This window comes from the organism of the source record quoted next, unplaced genomic scaffold (assembly GCF_019419815.1).
Source record: "Pyrus x bretschneideri cultivar Hongxiangsu unplaced genomic scaffold, Pyrus_bretschneideri_v1 Contig1, whole genome shotgun sequence".
NCBI classification, from domain to species: Eukaryota; Viridiplantae; Streptophyta; class Magnoliopsida; order Rosales; family Rosaceae; genus Pyrus; species Pyrus x bretschneideri.
Genome location: NW_025999390.1, coordinates 6,712,809 through 6,728,503, shown reverse-complemented (window position 1 = coordinate 6,728,503; position 15,695 = coordinate 6,712,809). Strand labels below are relative to the sequence as shown.

The 15,695-nt window shown below is 35.6% G+C and overlaps 3 protein-coding genes across 4 annotated transcripts; all 3 read right to left on the bottom strand.

Moving 5' to 3' along the window:
- Window positions 1-30: 30 nt before the first annotated feature.
- LOC103966101 (stress response protein NST1) lies at window positions 31-2,991 on the bottom strand. Its single transcript, XM_009379249.3, has 3 exons — window positions 2,235-2,991; window positions 1,240-1,495; window positions 31-761 (listed from the first exon to the last, which is right to left on the bottom strand). Exons 1-3 carry the CDS (start codon window positions 2,544-2,546, stop codon window positions 376-378), a joined length of 954 nt encoding a protein of 317 aa, XP_009377524.2. The 5' UTR covers window positions 2,547-2,991; the 3' UTR covers window positions 31-375.
- A 514-nt stretch (window positions 2,992-3,505) lies between these two features.
- On the bottom strand, window positions 3,506-7,281 carry LOC103966100 (syntaxin-32). 2 transcript variants are annotated; one of them, XM_048582540.1, is made up of 6 exons: window positions 7,107-7,281; window positions 6,600-6,855; window positions 5,792-6,042; window positions 5,482-5,654; window positions 4,683-4,868; window positions 3,506-4,092 (listed from the first exon to the last, which is right to left on the bottom strand). In XM_048582540.1, the coding sequence occupies exons 2-6, from the start codon at window positions 6,841-6,843 to the stop codon at window positions 3,933-3,935; spliced, it is 1,014 nt and encodes a 337-aa protein (XP_048438497.1). In that variant the 5' UTR covers window positions 6,844-6,855; window positions 7,107-7,281; the 3' UTR covers window positions 3,506-3,932. The 2 variants fall into 2 exon arrangements, with proteins under 2 accessions (XP_048438497.1, XP_048438493.1); XM_048582536.1 differs by having other exon boundaries at window positions 6,600-6,896; window positions 7,107-7,280.
- Window positions 7,282-10,787: 3,506 nt separating this feature from the next.
- Window positions 10,788-14,488, bottom strand: LOC103966099 (syntaxin-32). The gene is made up of 6 exons (XM_009379245.3): window positions 14,251-14,488; window positions 13,745-14,041; window positions 12,941-13,191; window positions 12,631-12,803; window positions 11,785-11,985; window positions 10,788-11,207 (listed from the first exon to the last, which is right to left on the bottom strand). Exons 2-6 carry the CDS (start codon window positions 13,986-13,988, stop codon window positions 11,048-11,050), a joined length of 1,029 nt encoding a protein of 342 aa, XP_009377520.2. The 5' UTR covers window positions 13,989-14,041; window positions 14,251-14,488; the 3' UTR covers window positions 10,788-11,047.
- Window positions 14,489-15,695: the final 1,207 nt, after the last annotated feature.

Genomic DNA, 15,695 nt, shown 5'->3' with positions numbered 1-15,695 from the left:
TTCAATAAGCAACTCGCACACCAGAAGAAATGCAATAATTTCTCATGGTGTCCATTCATAGAATTTCACACACAAGAAGTTTGTGACAGCAACAACATGGAGGAACAACTACATTACAGGACATCTATCAATTTAAAACCCACTCTCCAAGGAACAAATATCCAATGAGCAAAACTGGCAAATTCCATACGTCCCATGACAACCGAGCAACAAAAAATGATCGGCAACAGCCAAAAACGATAACTTCCTATAAGTCCACCTCGCAATTAAATTTAAACCCAGAGCCACAACTCTTTATTTCGCATAACTTCCGTCATATGAACAAAGAGAAATTACATGTTCATATGTACCAATGTTGAACAAAATTTGGGCTTTTTACCGGACAGGTTGCTGGTTGTAATGATTCTTCTCTTTCTTCTTAGCTGCAGCAAGCCGTGCTCTCCTAGCAGCAGCCTCTTGAGCAGCAGCTTTTGCTGCAGCATCCAACTCTTTACTAGATTTCTTCTTCTTCCCAGATACAACCTTCTTTAATCGCTCCTTCACATCAATATTCGATGTATCCTCCTCCACTTGTTCAGCTCCAGTAACTTCACTCGGACCATTAGTAGCCCCTGAGTTGTTTGGCTGATCCTGCGATTCTTTCACCTCCTTGGAAGCTTTATCTTTCTTTTTCTTCTTCTTGGCGCTCTTGGACTCTGCAGATTGATTTTCCTTCTTTTCTCCATCTCCATCTGGTGCATTATCCTTTTCTTGTGCAACACCTGCAAATGCAACATAATGATGGTTGTTGGCTAGATGATATTGAATATGAGATGGCACCAAAGAAACCATATCCAGATACCTTGCAATAGAGGCTCTCAATAGGTAAATAAATAAAACCAAGACTTCAAGTTCTGCAATAATTACAGATATAAATAAACAAATACAAGGAATTGACTTTCAAACATAAGTTTGTCATTTGATTCTAAGCTTATTTTGCAATCGATATGAGCGGTGATTGATACATTTGAACAAGAATACTCGGTTAAATGGAGTACCATGTGCATATATGAACGCTTAAAGTGTACATGGAAAATTTTAACCATCTCCTTCGCATCTATGTTATCTCCAATCCCAAATTTCAATTCATTATTGACATGATGAAATGAATAAGATTCAGCTTTTATTCTTTCTTTACACAGAATTTCAGATGCATAATCACTATAACAGAATTTATCTGAAATAATTGTTCACAATTACCTTGTGATTCATCTTGACTATCACTCTCCTTTGGGGCGACTCCAAAATCAGCAAGAAGAGCCTCAAGTTCTGCAAGTTCTTTTTTCTTTCTTTCCTTTTTTGAAAGTTGCTTTTCTGCCTCTTTAGGTGGCGCAGGAACATAAGCAGGCTTCTTCACCACTGGCTCCAGGTTTACATGCACCTCCAGTTCGTGATCATGCTCTTCCTCTGCATCATCATCACCTTCATCAAGAATATCTTCTTCACTCTCACTTTCCTGTAATCACAAATCAACAAGCCGTTATAATAACTCTGTTCCGGTCATTGCCCTCAATGCTCTGACAAATGCATAACCATATAAATTTACATAGTCGCATAAAAGGTCATCAGACAAAGAAAGTTGTACAAATAATCTCTGAACATGCAAAGGGGCGGTCCTAATAGATATTTTATGCAGCATAATTGGCTAAATTTCGGCCTTCCATTCCAACTATTTTTCCCATTTCCCAACTTTGAATCAACCATAACTACATCGTACAAGTACATATACATCTACAGACCCTCACTTTTTCAAAGACACATTGTATCTCCTATGTTACAATGACAACTAATGACTTTTCTACATGACACCGAATTGTACCTTCGCTTCTGCATTCGGTGCAGCCACTACTTTGTTATCCACCGGAAACCAACACTTATATTGAAATAACAAATCTTTCCAATGCACCTCCACTAACTTCCTCCTTGAACAATCAACAAGCCAAACTAACTCGGATAATTCCCTCAACCAACAAACAATGTTCGATTTCCCATCACAAACTTAGCGTCTCTGCAACTCCTAGAGTAAGATCAATACCCAACTAGACTATCTATATTCATCGGTCCAATTCCTTCTATCAAAAAAAAAAAAAAAAATTCAAGGAAAAAAATTCAAACAAACAATCGAATAAAAATACAAAATTCAGATAACACACATCGAAATCGAAACAAAAAAAAAATCGAATTTCAGTTCTGACCTCTACATTTGGCTTCTCCTTACTCTTTTGCGGCTCCGACGATCCCCAAGCAGCCTGAGGCGGAGCCGTGGTGGCGTAATAATCATCATCATCTTCGTCGTCAACATCGGCCCACGATTTCGTGTTCAAAGGAGCCGGCGCCCAGAACACCTGCGGCTCCGGCGCCTTGGGCTGCGCCGCCTTGGACGACCCTTTGCTCTTGCGATCCTTATCGGACTTCTTCTTCTTCCTCAGAGTCTCGAGCGCCGCGAACACGTTCGTGTTGTTGATGACGAGCGAGCCCTCGTCTCTCCTGCCTCCACCGCCAACCATTCTCTCGAGAAATCGCGCAGGGAAGAAGATTTCGTTGTTTTTCAATCGACGATAAAAAAATTCACAGACGCTCAGGAAAAATCGAGATCGGAGATTTGGGGGGATTGTGAAAGGGGAATTAGGGTCTAGAGGAGATTGGGAATGGTGAATTAGGGATTTGGATTATATAGGAGGAGAGGGAGATATGGAAATTTGGGAAGATGAAGAGGGAGGAGGGAGGTTGGTTACGTTTCCAAAAGTAGGGCTAAATTAAGGTCTGGATAACGTAATGGAGTACCCAATGAGGAGCTTATATAGCTGGCTCGTGTTTTTTGTTTTTACTGATTCGTCCTCCTACTTCATTGTATTTGTGATTTTAGTAACGTAAAGTTTTTATTTTGGGTCTTTTGGTATTGTCATGCTTACATAAAATTATATAATCGTTAATGAATTTATTTATAGTTGGTTTGTTGTTCGGTTTATTAGTCCGTTTACTACTTTTTTATGTGTATTTTCAACTTGATATCAGAACAGGTTTGATGCTTAAATTTTTTATATGTTATTTTCAGTCTGGTCTTAGTTATTTGTTCTGTGTGGTGGAATCAGTTTGTTTAGTTGTCCTTTGATGGGAAAAAGTTTACATAGTAGTTTTCTTATTTATTATTTGCTAGTAAATTTTTTTCATGCGTATATAGGATTTGGTAGTTTTTTGTTGTTGGAATATTTAGTAAATTGTTGGGGAAAATAGCAAAAATGTGACATTTACCAACTAACAGGTGCTTCTGTGGTCAGGTTGTAAGAAAATAATTTATGATATTGAGTTGTAATTTTCATACTTTAAGTTTGACACGCCTCAATACAAACACTACTTGGATTAAACTTAGAATGGCAAGGTAATTTTTAGTTGTCAAAAAGGCAGAAAACTACTATCTATAAAAAATGTATGCGTGTGTAATTCTGTAAAATTAAAAATAAAAAAATAAAAAAATCTGAATTTCATAATATAAATGCAGTTAAACGCAACATACAAGAGAGACTGAAAACATCATATTCGGATGACTTGGATTTGTCTTTGTGCACGTCGGTAAACAGGCAGCCCTACTAAAGTTTATCCCTAATCACTACTTCATTAAGAAAGCACAATACAAAAACGATCAGACTCACGGAGCAGATCACAATGTTCTCAACAAATTTTACAGTTACATGTATCCCCAACACATATACTACAATAGGAAAACCCCCGTACTTATCTTGTTTATGCCCGCGTGAACATTCGAAGAAGCAAAAAGAGACGTGAATAGAATGCAAAGGGCTCTATCGACAGTAACTTACTAAAAATCATTGTCATTTTCTTCCTTTTCAGCTCTCTCTCTCTCTCTCTCTCTCTCTCTCTCTCTCTGCAAATGACTATGCCACAAAAAATAGGAAAACCATGAGGAAAAATATTAGTATAAAGAATATCTTGATCATCAGCCACCTGTTAGATGATATGCTATTCAGATACTTGAGCAATGCCCCTTGTGCGCCCTCTACGTTCGCTAATGTGTCTTCCATGTTTTCATCAATTCTGCCAGAAGAAATACCAGCATCAAAATTAAATTTTGAAAATCCAAGACCAAACACTGAACAGATGCATAGGCACCACATAGCGCAGAGATATAGGATTTGACCCTACAACCCTCAAGATTAACAATTTCCACAAACTTCAAAACACATACTGCCTGACCAGAAAACTTAGAACCAAACGAAAACTACGGGCAGATGTCGGGATCATACCGAATGCACAGAAATTTGGTTGATAAGCTTAGCTACCCATCTTATCGTAAAAATGTTTGAACCACCATTAGAGACGAACCGTTTTATCATGCAATGCTTTACCCATGGTCAAGAACAATTTGTTACTCTAGTTTGTTCAATTATATATATAATTATTTCATGGGGTTAAATGGTGCTTAATATTGGATAATTAGCTTCTTGCCCAGCTTGTGTTTGAACATGATTTTTAGTTTTGCCCAGCTTGTGCAATGCTTTGCCAGTAACAATAAAAAAGCAAGTGTGTAAGGCACTAAAAAATAGTGATCTATTATTAGCATTTAGCACTGTCTGCTTAGCACTACCAACTGAATTCAAAGGAAGATACGCGAATTAGAGTAAAACCTTATCGCAACCTCCCCTTGCTGGGAAACCAAGGTCGCAAGCTGGTTGAAAATATTGCTCAACTCATGAATAGTGGATTCAACATTTTGCAAAGCTTCAGCTCTGCTTTGCATGTAACTGTCTTGCACCGGAACCAGCTCCTGTTGCTGCTGGAGCAATGGCTGACTCTCCCCATCCATCTGCTTCCTGTAGAATCAGAAACCAATAAATGTTTCACTATGATACAAGCTCAAATTTTGTCTCCATATTAAGTTAAAGACCACATGACAGAAATATATCACAATCAAAAGTTTGAAGATTAAAATATTCAGAAGAGCATCTTCAATTCTAGGATTCACTATGAAAGAATGCAAAAGTTTAGAAGTCAATACTGTAAACTGACTCAGATAACTGATCCTCCAGATTATTTAACATCATAACGAAGAAAAGGGAGAGACAAAGGAAAGGGGCCTGTTATTTTCAAGATGTTCAAGAAGAGAAATCGTGCAAGCAGCAGCAACACTAAATGCTAATTTTAGAGAAAATAAACCAGAATTTTTAGTGCAAAATTTTACCTGGATTTATCAAGGGAACTGTTATTAAGCACTCCAGAATGACATCTTGCACTCTTCCTTCCATTATTTTTTTCACTAGGGAGGAGTGCAAGATGACTCTCCCAGTATCAAAGATACATAGACGTCCCCTATGACAATTTATATATGACAAATATAGCTACTCATACACTTAACGGGTTGCAATATAATCATCCGGTACCAATCATCCATAATTAACAACAAGAACCAAAAAAATACTCCCTTACTTGGGGAACGCCTGTGATGAAGAGGGTGATCCAGCCCATGGAGGAGGAGAAGCACTTGAAGAACTAGCAGCTGACCTGGCAGCCAGTGGACGTTGACGAACAAAGGGATTTGCAGCATCCTTAGATGCAGTTGCAGAAAACAATTGTCTTCTATTCTCATGAACCTTCAAATTCTTCATGAAACCAACCAAAAGATTCATTAGTCTTAGAAAATAACTTAAAGAGTAGCAACAGTAGAACACTTTCATACTAAGAGGACAAGCCTAACAAACTTGACAGGAAATAATTATTCAGCAACATTAGGTCTTACCTCAGTTCTCATGGTGAGCACTTCTTTAAACTCTTTTGTGGCGCTCATCAGCCGATTTTTCAGGTCATCAACAACTGTGGTTGAATGACTACTCGTGTCACTAGAAATATTCCCACTTTGATTTCTGGAGTTAGATAGATGCTGAAGGTCCACCACTGCAGAGTTAAGGGCAGTAATATCTTGCTTGATAACTGCTGTCAGCTCCTGAATTTCCCTTGTAGGATCGTCAAACACGGAAGTCCTCTTTGCCACTACATGACAAGACAGATACATTAGAATAAATACATGATTGTCTCTAAAACCTGATTATTTATAGCCATAGAAACAAAAGCCACCAAAATTAAAACAATCCTAAGCCATTCCAAGCATTCACACTTTAAAGAAGAAAGAAATCCGATAATAATTGTTATATCTAATTTAATCATCATCCACAACGTGCAGTGGAGCGAATGAAGTATGGTATCAGACGATTGAAAATAGTAGCGACACCATGAGGGATAAGAGGTAGGGTTTAGCAACTTTGAGTGCGGATTATCACTATAATGTAGGTGCAGAGTTGATATGGGAAAAGCTATTGGTTCTTCTTTACAATTGTTACACAAGATTATCTTATGATGCTTCAATGTCTGAAACAACAATATTATCATGACAACCAACACAAATCTCGAGAGCGACATGCTGCACCAGGACATTAACAAGAATTACACACCACGTATATCGTATATCAATTAGCATTGTTTTTCAATATCAAACTGAAACAAGAAAAGCAATAACATTACAATTATACAATCAATCATCAATAACTCACACTTTGTCAGCTTTCCAAGTTTCTGCGACGTCTGATGTATCCCATACCCGATTTTGGAGGCCCTCTTATTGAACTCCGACTGAATAGCAACCGCAGAACGCTGCTCCTCGGATTTCGATTTCAATCCACTACTCGGCCCATTCTGCGCCGGCCCTGATGAGAACGACTTCTTTAGCCTCTCCGCTACACTCTGAAACTCGTGCGTTCGGTCCCGAAACGACGATTGTGCCGCTTTCGCATGCATTCTTCCAAAACCCTAAAATTCCCAAAATTCGAATTCTAGAATAGCATAACCACCTGAAACCGCAGAAATCCACTCCAATTCTCAAATGCCTACTCCATTAGATAATCCACATCACACAAATTTCGCCATTGCTAATTTGCCTAATTGATGCGAAATTCAATTGAAACCCCACATCAAACCCCCAATTATCTTTTCCCTTTCCCAGCTTTCCGAGCATCCAAACAGTAAAATAGAGAAACTGAAGCACGGAATTGGGAATTTACCTCCACGAGTGTGAGATCTGAAACCCTGAACCTGCGGAATCGAGGTTTTTGTGAGCAGAGTGAGGAATAACTGACTCGGAGTTGAAGGTCGCGGGAATGGTGAAACGCTGCGTCTGGATCGAGATCGCGCGAATGGTTGGACCTAATAAAGAAAATTTTGTTATAGTTCTGACTGAAAGTTAAAAAACCAGAAGAAAGGAATTTACAGCAGTACCTTCAGACGGTGGATTTTTGCACCTATGGTCCCTCGTTTTATATATTTTACACCTGGCTTCAAGACGTACTTAATCCTTTCCTTAAATCATTAGACCTATTCCAATCTCCGGAATAAACTTCAATTTTAGGTTCTAAACTTATCTCAACTTGCTATAATACTTAAAGAAAGGTTCGGGACATTTTACTTAAACCCATATGACCCCTCTTTCTACATCCAACTTACTTTTTACACCCATATTACTTTTAATTAAATTCTCAATATATAAATTTATATTTACACCCATTTAGAAAATAAAGACCTAAAATCAGCATTCTACAACTCATTATATGAGGTAGATGTCGCTCAATCTTTTATGAAAAATAACATGCGTTCAATGTCAACCATGGCATGCAGTTGAAGTGTTTATTTTTTACCTCATCACAACTGAAAGAGACAAAGATTATCTTAAACTCTTTGCCTTCCACTCTAAGCATTTCATAAAGTCACGTTCTTGCAATGCCAAGGGGTAATTGCAAGGTCGACACCAATTTGCAGAGAAGTAGAGGCACAGTTTCTTCCCATTAAATGACGATAAGGGTGCCTAATAATCTTGTAATCAAAACAAGATTATGTTTTAATTATCATAATCAGGATAAAAAAATTTCAACTATAAAATTGAAGGCATATTTTTTCATGCTCTGAACCTACTTGAACCTCACGTTCCTATATTTTAATGAAATCAAAACATTTTTGACATCCAAACAACCGAATTAAACTATGAAAAACAATATTGATTGAAACAAGAGAAAGAAGGGGAAGCTTTTGGAGACTACACACATCTGTTTCACCGGATAGAAGGATCTCAACACCTTTAAATTCAAGAACAGTAGCTATAGTGTTGCTATGCAATGCCATTCGCACAAATGAAATGAGAAGAAAGTGTGACATTCACACAAGTTACTATGCAATGCCATAGTATATGTTTCTGCTAGTAATTATGCTTTAGAAAATGTGCTGATTTTGTTCCTAAATCCTAATAAAAATTGAAATCAAACGAAAAAAAAAAAATTGCAAAAATCGATTCATACTTTAGTTGGAGGATTCAAAATTTCTAAATTACCATCCATCGTTCAAAAAATCTTGTTTTTCTCTATGAAAGCGTCTTAGGTTTTAGTTAGAATGAATGTAGGATAAAGATTTCATGATGGTAGGGTTTGATTATTAGATGTGGGTTTATTTATAAATTTTAGTTTATTGTTAATTTCATCTTGTAGTTAGTGGTAATTATGTAATAGAGTAAAAAGGACAATTCACATTCAAAGTTTAAGTTGACTATAGAGAGAGGTTTTATAGGTTCAAATAAAATTTCTTTATAAGTTTTAACTCAAAACTCCTTTCTGAGACAAATTTATGCCATAATTCCTCCTCAGTTGGTGGGGTTGGGCCACCATATATGTGTATTTTTTTTTTAGTTTTATATTTATAAATTCATTGAATCTAACGACTAAGATCTAATATGATCAAATCTAATGATAAAAAAAAAAGATCTAATGGACCAAATTTAAATCCAACGGCTAAAGTAATTAAAAAAAAATCTTTTATGTGTTTCATATTTTTTTATAGTGTTTCATGAGTTTCATGGTGTCGGTTTAGTGTTTTTTCAATATTTATCAGAATATAAATATTTATAAATATTCATTAAATTAATTTATGATAGTTTACATAATTTTTTTTAATTTACTTTAAGAAAAAAATTATCCTAAATTCATTTTTTAATAATCTTGGGCTAAAAATTTAACCTATAATGATTGGAGAAGAAAAACTGTTTCTGAGTTAAAACCTAAATTTATTGGGTTAAAATTTTTAAACTAACCCAAGGATTGAAGATGATTTTAAGATTTTAATTAGCTTAAAAAATATAAAGAACCGAAAACTTTTTTATTAAATAAGATGAAAAATCAAACGGCATCGTTTGACCTTTCCCACTTTAGACGGTCTCGTTGTACCTATTTTGTTTTATAAAATAAACTACTACTTTTTTTATAACTATTTTGTTTATTATACGGTCTCGTTTTACCTTCTTATTTTTCTAATATTCTACAACATTGTTTGATGATTTGAATCGTGCATTTTCTATGTTACTTTTTATAGACCATCATTCATTCGTAAATGAGAGGTTTTGATTTTATTCAAAGACAAATTTGAACTACATTATTGTCAACCCACCCATTATGAGGCTAAGTTCACCTCCTCTTCTTAATGTAGATAATATCATTTGTTCAAAAATTAAAAAATTAAAAAAAAAAAAAAAAGACCATCATTCAAAACATTAGCTAAATACGAATCATGGATGAGACTTTTTGTTTTATTTTTTTATACAACCATGCAAATGGAGATGGACAAGGATTCTCTCTGGATATTCTTTGTGGAGATCCAAGGATCAATTAATCATATCTATTCATTGTATATCGTGCGGTTAGGTACTATTTATATTTAATTTAAAATGATTTTTAACGGCATGATGTATGATGAACGGACCCGATTAAATGATCTCTCGGATCCCCACAAAGACAATCAGGAGAGGATCATATTCCAATGGAGATGAATTTCCATAAGCAATTTTACAAGGTGGTGCATGAAATGACTTGGTGGAAGTCAAAAACATAAGTCCACATAAGACTTCATGATGAGATTCAGGAAGACCAGAATGAGGTGTCAATTTCTATTGCTTAGGAATTTAATATGTTCTTGCTTCGTGTCAGTCAGTCTATCTTCGTCTCTTTAGTCTTATCTCTGTTGTTTGTTATGTCTAGTGGGGATTTGTCTATTTAGTTGTCATTTATATTGAAAAAATATTTTACACAGTGGTTTTTTTAATTTATTATTTGCTAGTAATTTGTTTCATGTGTATCCAGGATTTGGCAAATTGCTTTTTATTGTTGGAATTTTTAGTAAATTGTTGGGGAAGGAAACAAAAATGTACCTGGATTTAACTGACAATGGGAAGGTAACTTCTAGTTATCACAAAGGCAGAAAACTATCTATGGAAAATGCGTGCATGTATAATTCTGTAACATTAAAAAAAATACGGTGAACAATTCAGGCAAAAGAAACAAAAACAGTTATATAATGCTGTTTTTTATTGAAAAGTGAAAATATTTAACAATTATTTGTTGGAATTTCATAATATAAGTATAGTTAACCGCAACGTAAAAGGCAGATTGAAAACATCATATTGGGATGACTTGGATTTGTCTTTGGGCATGTCGGTGCAACTGAAGTTATTATAACTTTTAAAGTAGGTTTCTATTTACAACCGTTGGATCAAATTTAAACAGCATAGATTCCTTGATTTAATGGATTAGGAGGAAAAGATCCATATAGACGCCTTAATTAGGCAGCTATACTAAAGTTTCTCCCTAATCACTAGAAGGCATTCTTCCTGGGAACTTAATTAAAAAAAAACACAATATAGAACACAATCATAGAGAAGACAAATGAATAGGTTTTGCCAGTCACACTGTTCTCAACAAATTTTACAGTTACATGTATCCCGAACATATATACGACGATAGGAAAACCCCGATGCTTATCTTGTTTGTCCGCGTGAACTTTCGAAAAAGCGAAAAAGATGATATGAATAGAATACAAAGGGCTTTATCGACAGTAAAATTACTAAAAATCATCCTCATTTACTTCCTTTTCAACCCTCTCTCTCTCTCTCTCTCTCTCTCTCTGCAAATGACTATGCCACAAAAAATAGGAAAACCATGAGGAAAAATATTAGTATAAAGAATATCTTGATCATCAGCCACCTGTTAGATGATATGCTATTCAGATACTTGAGCAATGCCCCTTGTGCGCCCTCTACGTTCGCTAATGTGTCTTCCATGTTCTCATCAATTCTGCAACAAGAAATACCATCATCAGATTTAATTTTTGAAAATCCAAGTCGAAACACCCTACAGATGCACAGACACCACATAGCGCAGAGATACGGGATTTGACCCTAGAACCTCAAGATTAACAATTTCCACAAACTTCAAAACATATGCTGTCTGACAAGAAAACTTAGAACCAAACGAAAACTACGGGCAGATGTCGGGATCACACTGAATGCACAGAAATTTGGTTGATAAGCTTAGCTACCCATCTTATCGTAAAACTGTTTGAACCACCATGGTCAAAAACAATTTTATACTCAAGTTTGTTCAATTATATATATAATTATTTCAAGGGGTCAAATGAAGCTTAAATATTAGATAATTAGCTTCTTGCCCTGCTTGTGTTTGAACATAGCTTTTAGTTTTGCCCTGCTTGTGTTTGAACACAGCTTTTAGTTTTCCCCAGCTTGTGCAATGCTTTACCAGTAACAATAAAACCCCAAGCATGTTAGGCGCTAAAAAAAATAGTGATCTATTATTAACATTTAGCACCGTGTGCCAACTGAATTCAAAGGAAGATACTGGATTAGAGTAAAACCTGATGGCAACCTCCCCTTGCTGGGAAACCAAGGTCGCAAGCTGGTTGAAAATATTGCTCAACTCATGAATAGTGGACTCAACATTTTGCAAAGCTTCAGCCCTGCTTTGCATGTAACTATCTTGCACTGGAACCAGCTCCTGTTGCTGCTGTTGTTGTTGCTGCTGGAGCAATGGCTGACTCTCCCCATCCATCTGCTTCCTGTAGAATCAGAAATCAATAAATTTCACTATGATACAAGCTCAAATTTTATATCTGAACCAACATGTCTCAATTGTTTTGCCTGCATATTAAGTTAAAGACCACACAACAGAAACAGATCATAATCAAAAGTTTGAAAATGTAATTATCAAAAGAGCATCTTCAGTTCTAGGATTCACTACGAAAGAATACAGAAGTTTAGAAGTCAATACTGTAAACTGAGATAACTGATCCTCTAGATTATTTAACATCATAACGAAGAATGGGGAGAAAGACAAAGGAAGGGGCCAGTTATTTTCAAGAAGTTCAAGAAGAAAAACAGTGCAAGCAGCAGCAACACTAACTGCAAATTTAGAGAAAATAAACCAGAATTTTTATAGTGCAAAATTCACAAAATTTTAACTGGATTTATCAAGGGAATTGTAATTAAGCAATCCAGAATGACATTTTGAACTCCTCCCTCCATTATTTTTTTCACTAGGGAGGAGTGCAAGATGACTCTCCCCAATATCAAACATACATAGAGGTCCCCATGACAATTTATATATGAAAAATATAGCTACTCACTTACATGGGTTACAATATAATCATCCAGTACCAATTATCCATAATTAACAAGAAGAACCAACAAAAATACTATCTTACTTGGGGAACGCCTGTGATGAAGAGGGTGATCCAGCCCATGGAGGAGGAGAAGCACCTGAAGAACTAGCAGCTGACCTGGCAGCCAGTGGACGTTGACGAACAAAGGGATTTGCAGCATCCTTAGTTGCAGTCGCAGAAAACAATTGTCTTCTATTCTCATGAACCTTCAAATTCTTCATGAAACCAACCAAAGGATTCATTAGTCTCTGAAAATAACTTAAGGAGCAGCAACAGTAGAACAGTTTCATACTAAGAGCACCAGCCTAACAAACTTGTCAGGAAATAATTATTCAGCAACATTAGGTCTTACTTCAGTTCGCATGGTGAGCACTTCTTTAAACTCTTTTGTGGCACTCATGAGCCGATTTTTCAGGTCATCAACAACTGTGGTTGAATGACTACTTGTGTCACTAGAAATATTCCCGCTTTGATTTCTGGAGTTAGATAGATGCTGAAGGTCCACCACTGCAGAATTAAGGGCAGTAATATCTTGCTTGATAACTGCTGTCAGCTCCTGAATTTCCCTTGTAGGGTCATCAAACACGGAAGTCCTCTTTGCCACTACATGACAAGACAGATGCATTAGAATAAATATATAATTGTCTCTGGAACCTGAATAATTATAGCCATAGAAACACAAAAACCACCAAAATTAAAACAACTCTATGCCATTCCAGACATTCACACTTTAAAGAAGAAAGAAATCCGATAATAATTTTTATATCTAATTTAATCATCATCCACAACGTTCAATGGAGCGAATGAAGCATGGTACATCGGGCGATTGAAATTAGTACCGACACCCTGAGGGATAATAGGTAGGGTTTAGCAACTTCGAATTTGGATTTTCACTATAATGTAGGTGCAGAGTTCATATGGGAAAAGCTATTGGTTCTTCCTTACAATTGTAACACAATATTATCTTATAACGCTTCAATATCTAAAACAACAATATTATCATTAAAACCAACACAAATCTTGAGAGCGAAATGCTGCACCAGGTCAATAACAAGAAGTACACACCATGGATATCAATTAGCATTGTTTTCAATATCAAACTGAAACCAGTAAAGCAATAACGTTACAATTATACTACCAATCATCAATAACTCACACTTTGTCAGCTTTCCAAGCTTCTGCGACGTCTGATGTATCCCATACCCGATTTTGGAGGCCCTCTTATTGAACTCCGACTGAATCACAACCGCAGAACGCTGCTCCTCGGATTTCGATTTCAATCCACTACTCGGCCCATTCTGCCCCGGCCCTGATGAGAACGACTTCTTTAGCCTCTCCGCTACACTCTGAAACTCGTACGTCCGATCCCGAAACGACGATTGTGCCGCTTTCGCATGCATTCTTCCAAAACCCTAAAATTCCCGAAATTCGAATTCTATAATAGCATAACCACCTGAAACCGCAGAAATCACTCCAATTCTCAAATGCCTACTCCATTAGATAATCCACATCAGATAAAATTCACCATTGCCAATTTGCTTAATTGATGCGAAATTCAATTGAAAACCCACATCAAAACCCCAATTTTCTTTTCCCTTCCCCAACTTTCCGAGCATCCAAACAGCAAAAAGGTGAAATTAAAGGACGGAATTGGAAAATTACCTCCACGAGTGCGAGATCTGAAACCCTAGACCTGTGGAATCGAGGTTTTTGTAAGCAAAGTGAGGAGTAACTGATTCGGAATTGAAGGTCGCGGGAATGGTGAAACGCTGCGTCTAGATCGAGATCGCGCGAATGGCTGAATCTAATTGGAAATTTTGGAAAGTTTTTGTTGTGACAGCGAAGAAAATTTTGTTAAAATATAAAAGCAGAAGAAAATAAAATATTTACTGGAGTATCGACACATACGGGGGACTTTTGCACAATGGTCCGTCGTTTTATATACATTTTCCATCTGGCTAAGCCTGAAGATGTTGAAAAAAAGCTTTTAACTCTAAAAAATTGTTGTCATTTAGTATTACGTTGAAAGTGAAAGATGCTATATTTAATTATTGTTAAAAATAAATTTAAATCATATTATTACTAAGTGCATCTCTTATTTTAATATCAATAATATCACTTCCATAAAAGTTTTTAAGTATTGCATACCTAGAAATAAAATCGTGAGGTCATGATCAGGGTCTAAAACAGACAATATTGTGCTAAGGTAGAGTCGAGCCCGGAATGTGATGGATCCTGGACCAGGATGTGACACGGTAAATGTTTGTTTACTATATTAATTTTTCCCTTTTTATGTTCTCTTTTTTACTTCTCTTTTTTCAAAATATTTTACAATATTATTTGATGATCTAAATCACTCATGTTTTAATTATAATGGAGAAGATAACTAACATTCATCTTTTAATTATAAAGCACTCATGTGTTTACTAATTAGGAAGGAATTCAATTTATCATTTTGGAGAGATTCAACTGTAATCAAAATAATTTTGGGAATCTTAACGAAACACTCATAATACTGTTCACTTTTAATGTTAATGACATTTTTATCTTGAAAAGTCACTCTTAGTCCTATTCACTTACACATTTATTTTGTCATTTTCATTAAAACTAAAGTTTTTGAGAAATTTTAGTTAGTTTTCCTAATAATTTTTAGGGTGACGCTATCCAAACACTTCTTTTTACCTTTCACACTCTCAATTTATGATTGTTGATCGAATGAAATTAAGAAGATAAAATAACATAAATTCCAAGAAGTGTGTGTAAGGTAAAAAAATGAATTAGTAAAAAATCTATATAAAATTAATGCATACCATAATTAAAACTAGCATATGGGCACACACAAAGTGTGTGAGAATTTTTTTTATTTTATTTTTTTGAAATAGAAGAAGAGAGGAAGAGAGTGATAGAGAATGTGGGAGTGGAAGGTTTTTATTTTTATTTTTTATTTTTGTAATTAAATATATGTTAGGATTACATGTAGATGATGCTTTGAAAAAAAAAACAACAAAATTTGGTTGTGTGAAATTACATTTCTACCCCATATTCCTTATTCATGTTCTGTTTTAATTAAAGGGTTAAACTGATAATTTCATAGGATTTTAGTTGAC

Excerpts from the sequence above, each read along its gene's own strand:
- LOC103966101 (XM_009379249.3), bottom strand. The coding sequence starts at position 2,546 with ATGGTTGGCGGTGGAGGCAGGAGAGACGAGGGCTCGCTCGTCATCAAC. Across the intron at positions 1,496-2,234 it reads AGGAGAAGCCAAATGTAGAG|GAAAGTGAGAGTGAAGAAGA; the intron begins GTCAGAACTGAA and ends TTGTGATTACAG. Across the intron at positions 762-1,239 it reads TAGTCAAGATGAATCACAAG|GTGTTGCACAAGAAAAGGAT; the intron begins GTAATTGTGAAC and ends TTGCATTTGCAG.
- LOC103966100 (XM_048582540.1), bottom strand. The coding sequence starts at position 6,843 with ATGCATGCGAAAGCGGCACAATCGTCGTTTCGGGACCGAACGCACGAG. Across the intron at positions 6,043-6,599 it reads ACTTGGAAAGCTGACAAAGT|TGGCAAAGAGGACTTCCGTG; the intron begins GTGAGTTATTGA and ends CTTGTCATGTAG. Across the intron at positions 4,869-5,481 it reads TCATCACAGGCGTTCCCCAA|GAAGCAGATGGATGGGGAGA; the intron begins GTAAGGGAGTAT and ends CTGATTCTACAG.
- LOC103966099 (XM_009379245.3), bottom strand. The coding sequence starts at position 13,988 with ATGCATGCGAAAGCGGCACAATCGTCGTTTCGGGATCGGACGTACGAG. Across the intron at positions 13,192-13,744 it reads GCTTGGAAAGCTGACAAAGT|TGGCAAAGAGGACTTCCGTG; the intron begins GTGAGTTATTGA and ends CTTGTCATGTAG. Across the intron at positions 11,208-11,784 it reads CAAGGGGAGGTTGCCATCAG|AATTGATGAGAACATGGAAG; the intron begins GTTTTACTCTAA and ends TTCTTGTTGCAG.